At 33.5% G+C, this 6,091-nt stretch overlaps 1 protein-coding gene across 1 annotated transcript; it reads right to left on the reverse strand.

Annotated features, from left to right (window-relative positions):
* Nucleotides 1-4,174: 4,174 nt before the first annotated feature.
* On the reverse strand, nucleotides 4,175-4,705 carry LOC130801673 (replication protein A 14 kDa subunit B-like). Its single transcript, XM_057665556.1, has 2 exons — nucleotides 4,447-4,705; nucleotides 4,175-4,239 (listed from the first exon to the last, which is right to left on the reverse strand). The coding sequence occupies exons 1-2, from the start codon at nucleotides 4,703-4,705 to the stop codon at nucleotides 4,175-4,177; spliced, it is 324 nt and encodes a 107-aa protein (XP_057521539.1).
* Nucleotides 4,706-6,091: the final 1,386 nt, after the last annotated feature.

Here is a 6,091-nt window from a genome sequence, read left to right on the forward strand (position 1 = left end):
TCCATTTATCCATCATATCTGCAAGAATCGGCTTTAAATATGGGTTAGTATCATCATGCGTATGTTTAAGAAGATGATAAAAAATAGTAATACACTCACTTATTACTAAGTGGACGTTCGGTTCATAAACATATGAAAAAATCTTAGTTGCGTGGTCATACGCTTCTAATATTTTATGTACACCTATAGCTGGTTCCTATGTGTCATCAGTTATATAGCTATCTGTACACTCACTATACAGTTGTGTTATAACTGGACGATAAGCAATCGCTTTTCTTAATAAATCGTTGGTTGAGCCCCAACGTGTAGGAGTATCTAATGACCAATACACTTTTCTTAGTTGATATTGGTCACATAATTGCTTATATCGTCTCTTTATCTTTCCAATTCTAAGCCACTTCACTATGTCTCTAATTGGATCTAATAAATCGCTTAATTGTTTTATACCTGCTTGGCAAGATAAGTTAACTATATGAGCACAACAACGTATGTGTAATAAGTTACCCCCAAGTATAAAACTAAAAGCAGGCTCGTTATACAAAAGTTCTATACATTTAATGTTAGCGGTTGCATTATCGGTAGAACAACAAAATATCTTATCTAATAAGTTTCATTCTCTACATATCTCTACTAATCTATAATTTATGTTTTCACCCGTATGTCTTTCTAGCATTGTCTCAAAAGCAATTATTCTTTTTTGAATAATCTAATTTTGATCTATCCAATGTGCTGTTACACACATATAAGATTCTAAATGTGGGGGAGCAGACCAAATATCAGTTGTTATGTTAACCCTACCATTAAAAGATTTAAACATATCAATTAATTCATAGCGCATTGATTCATATAATTTAATTGTGCGTCTTTTAAGAGTGCTCCTAGGGATTGCTCTATATTGTGGTTGCAAAGTTTTTTTAGTGAAACGCTCGTGTGCCCTAATTTCACCGTGGTTAAAAGACAATTCATCACAAATTACATACTTAGAAAATTCATCAATCATATCGTTACGATTATATTTAAAAGGCATACCTGTGCTGGGAATGTCCCACTGTCGGCTTCGACTTGTGGTCCCGCTGCCGCTTGCTGCATGAGTTTCTTTTGTGATTCCATGCTTCTTTGCCAAATGTTTGTTAAAAGATCTCGTACCACCACCTAACACGTATTCACAAAACACAATAAGTAAATTTTTATAAAATGAATATATAATGTATGTATAAAAAACTAAAAAAGTATTTAACTCTGGCGAAATTGTATGAAATTAAGGGCTTTACTCCTTAACTTTCACAAATTTGACAAGTGCATAAGAAAACATCTGGATTGTCGGTTGGTTCTTTTGCAAAATACGACCACACATGTGAAACAACTCTACCACTAGGAGGTGGCATTGCCGGAAAAGGTTGTCTTACTGGTTCATCTTCATCTAAATTTAAATATAAAGACATACTCAGATATATACCACAATATATAAATAAATAATAATTGAAAATTTAATCAATTTGAAGAATAAAATTATAAAACAAACCGATAGTTTGGAAATTTACTCGTTTACCACGAGCTTGTCTTTGTTGTTGTTGTTTTAGTTGTTCTTCATGTGATCTTGTTGATGACTGTCGAGAATTATGTATCCCAATAGGGGTCGTTGGTTCCTCTTCTTGTTCTTCTTCTTCATCAATTTGTATTTCTCTTTCCACTTCTTCTGCATAATTTTGTAATTCTTGGTCGTACCCTTCTAGATAATTTGGTTCAGAATTATAATTACTAATCGAAGGTGTTGTTGATACCGACGGAGTTGAAGTGGCCTTTCTTTTGGAGCTAGAACCTCCCAATGATTTTGCCACTTTAGTAACTTTTTTAGAGGCTTTTTTCAAAAAAAAGACATGATAATATTGAAATAATAATAGAATTAATAAATAAATAAATAGTTAATTAATAGACTAATTATGTAATTAACTAAATTAAGAAATAATTAAAAAACTAATTATGTAATTAAGAGAATAATTGCGTAATTAAGTAATTAAGTCGAGAGAGTAGGAGAAGAGATGAGTTGTGAATGAAAATGATTGAAAGTGATGGGTATTTATAGGAAAAATGGCAACGGCTATATAACGGCTAGTTCACCCGGACCAGTCCCGGTCCCGGTTCCGGTTTCGGTTCCATGGAACTGTTGGGCCAGTTCACCCGGACCGGTCCCGGTTCCGATTTCATGGAACCGTTGAACCGGTTCACCCGGACTGGTTCCGGTTCCAACCCGCGGTTCTTAGGTCCGGTTCATGCAGTTTTTTTCCGGCGGTTTCACGGTTCTGGCAACTTTTTTCCGGCAGTTTCACGGTTCCGCCGTTTGGGCCAGTTCAGAACCTGTCGCGAACGGTTCCGGTTCTGGATCCGGTTCCAAGCGGTTCGGCACCGGTTCGGTTCCGAGTAACCCGCTTCGTGGCCATCCCTAATTGTACCTCACAAGTCACAGCCATATCTAGCTTTCGTAAAGGCGATGTTATATAGGTTGCATATGTTGGTGTTGCCGCTCCTGTCGAAGGAGCGCTGCTCTAATGCAAATGTAATGCTTTGGGTGTTGATCATGGTGGTGGGATAATGGTTTATGGGTGTTCGTAGGTGATGGACGTTGCTTTGGGGTGATGACAGCGAATGAGTATTAAAAAAAGCCATTTAAAAATAAACAAAAATATAACATGGAAATTAAGAAGAACGTAATAATATTATATTGGGTAAATGAACAAGAACCCAACAAATGAGCTATTCTAGTGATTTCAGCGCTCTTTAAAGTAAACACATTCTTGGCAATGCAAAAAGTATAATTATATTCTTCTGTCTCCCCTTCTTATATCACAAAAACTTGGATGAGACAATCTCATTATGAGACCGTCAATTTGGATCAGCCCAATTCGCGTGTGTAATAGCCCTACATGTTTTTTCTCATTTTTTCTATTTTCTGGGCATTTATCAATTTTGACCTTAAATGTATCAATTTTGACCTTAAGTGTATCAATTTCAACTTAAAGTAAGCCTTAAATAGAACAATTAAAATAAAAAATTTCAGTTTTGACCTAAAATTGATCAATTTCGACGGTAAATTGATGAACTTCTACCTAAATATGATTTTTTCGCAATTTTAGAATGGAGGTAATATAATGGAAGTGTTCTATGGTTAAATCTCAAACAACAAATGAACGGTATAACACTATCAATAATAGTGTTAAAACACTGCTTATTATAAGTACTCTTATTCGATTCAACATGATAGTTTTAATAGAATAATGGAACATAAGAGTACTTGTACTCTTTAATTATCGATCAATAATAGTGGTATTGCTCTTCCCTCAACAAATTTCAGTTTATAATGGACTTTGAAATAAAGTTGTAGGTGTAATTTTCGCTAACCTTGTATGTGAAGGTGGAAGAAGTATCGATTTTTAATTATGATTGCCAATTGATTCGGTGAATGCTCTTCGAAATGACCAAGAGTTCATAATTTCTGAAAAATTTCAATTTTGATATAAGAATAATCAATTCAAATCTTTGATTAGTTACGATCAGTTATAACTTATAAAAAAATTTAATTTTAACCTTAAAGGTATCAATTATGACCTTAAATAGATCAAGCATTAAGCACATGTTGAGAAAAAAATTATAATTGGGGTGATTAAGCTATTCATCTCATATTGAGACCGTCTCGTGCTGTTCTTATACATACATGATATTGAATTAATTTTCCCCTCTTCTTTGTTATATATACATGAAATGGATTGACTTCCTAGCAAGAAACAAAGTAATAATTAATTAAAATAAGAAACTAAAATACTGATTTGAGACACTTCATTCTCAATTGTCAATATATCTTTCCATCGGTGAGTGATTCCAATTCAAGACTCCTTGATGTTACATAGTCATTTTCTTCAGTCCTTGAAACGGTTGGAAGATTCATGTTTGGCTTCAATGTTATAGACTACACAACTTTTAATGTAAGGAAAATGCTTTTAAAACATACAATTAAAATTTAATATACTAAACTAAACGTTCCACTGATTTTTTAGATGAACAGATCAAAGTTGCTTAAGCTTACTGAAAAAGCGCTATTAGTTCTAGATAAACCCAAACTACATTGATTAAGAGCTAGAGTAAAAGAACAGACCATCAATAGTTAACCAAAGTCCATAGCTCAAAGGAACAAGTGTTTGTATTCCCCATTAGCAACCTGGCATAGCTCATTATAGTTCTGTGCATCTGTAACAAACCCAAAAAAGAAAACAAAATGAGAACACATTAGCGGTTTAGGTCATGCCATGCATTCAAAGTACATATTGCTATGGCCAAAACTATGAAAGGATCAAATTATGTGTATAGTAGCCAATGAAAGATATACTTCGTTTGCCGTATGGATTGACAAGATAGAAGAAAAAATTTTATTTGCATAAGTTGAGGTCAGCATACCAAAATTATCACCAAAGTTGGTCAATATCTCAGCACGAACAGATTGGTTACTGTCTGCTATACCAATAGCCTCAACATATCTGGTAAGTGGCTGAGTTGGTTGTGATTTCTTAACGATAACCTGTTGATTATCAGTTGATTTTCCGACTATAGATCCTGCATCTGATTGCATCACCTGAACAACTATGCAAACTTTCCGCCCAATAAACATACGAAGAAATTCCCCATTGACAAAAACTGCAGGACTTGAGGTATCCATATTCTGTAAACGCATGACATGTGATAAGAACACACTTCACTTCAAAGCCTAATCATTTTCAGTATAGAGAAGTAGACATAATGGAACAACAATGCAAGTAACAGGTACATATTTCTCTGGATTACAACCCGAAGTTAGTATAAAACCTTCTGTATAAAAATTAATAATTCTTGTTTGCTTTTAGTAACATATAATGGGGCAATGGGGTAAACCTCAAATTATATGCAAAAAATGAAATTATCCCTATGTTAACTAGCTTGACATTCTATCAGCGTGATAGCTCAGATATAGAGATTGTTAAATGTCAAGGACTAATCAAACTAGCAAGAAAAATTCAAATCTCCAACCATACTATAGCCGCCAAGAATGTTCTTTATAGTAGGGGAAAACCATTTTTCTACCTAATATACTTCATAGAACGTCATATCTGATTCATTACCCCAAAAAACATGGTCATATTGGGAATATGAATGTTTCAAAACATTGTCAAATCTTCCTGCAATAGAGTTAAAATTTTTGGTTTCCCTGATATATACTTCATACGAATAATAACTAAAAGTCTCTTTGACTATTTGGGAAACGATTTGAATGCCATTTAATATAAAATACATTAGACGAAAAAGTAGCAGAGCTTCCAAAGGGACCCTAAAAGTGCCACAAATACAATGACTTGTGCATAAGTCAGCATAACCTGCATTCCACAGAAACGGTCAACACTTGAAAAGTGGCCAACTTCCATCAAAAAGATGGGCATTTTCACTAGTACTACAGCATGTTAGAAACTTTAATGTTTTATACCATAGAAATAAGACAAATTTAATGAGATAAACTAAAAAGAAAAATAGAGTAAATTTCATATTAGAGAGGTAGTATTATGATATGAATATGGAGGTAGGAATAAATTAAACACTAAATTGTACTCTTGGAGTCTTGATGGTTAATTTTCGAAAGTTAATACAAAAAGAAAGAAAGTGAAAACAAAGATGAAAGAAGGACATGAGCAAGTTCAGCAAGTTGTAAATTGCAAAACAAAAAACTAGATATGTACTCATCGATCGTGAGATCCTTTTTTATAAAAACTATGTTTTTACAATAAACTAGTCAGTCAGGGTACTACTTCTACTTACATTTAAAATTACTAGTACTACTACTTTCTTCGTCGTATTTAATTTGCACATCTTTCACAGATACATAATATTATAACTTGTAGTTCATAAATAAGACATGTAACAAGTATGGTAAAAAAGTATGTGAATGAGTTTATCCTATTGTGGTTTAACGCGTCGAGGAGGCTTGATCACTCCACCAAAGTATAAAATTTGGTTTTCAATACCAATTTACCAAGTTTTCAATTGGGATTAAGGAAAAATTGGGAAATTCATATCA

The sequence above is a fragment of the Amaranthus tricolor genome, chromosome 15, assembly GCF_026212465.1.
Source record: "Amaranthus tricolor cultivar Red isolate AtriRed21 chromosome 15, ASM2621246v1, whole genome shotgun sequence".
Taxonomy (NCBI): domain Eukaryota; kingdom Viridiplantae; phylum Streptophyta; class Magnoliopsida; order Caryophyllales; family Amaranthaceae; genus Amaranthus; species Amaranthus tricolor.

Bases quoted from the DNA above. Each gene is read 5' to 3' on its own strand.
- LOC130801673 (XM_057665556.1), bottom strand. From the start codon at position 4,705: ATGGATACCTCAAGTCCTGCAGTTTTTGTCAATGGGGAATTTCTTCGT. The intron at 4,240-4,446 runs GTATGCTGACCT...GGTTTGTTACAG, and splicing joins CAACTTTGGTGATAATTTTG to ATGCACAGAACTATAATGAG.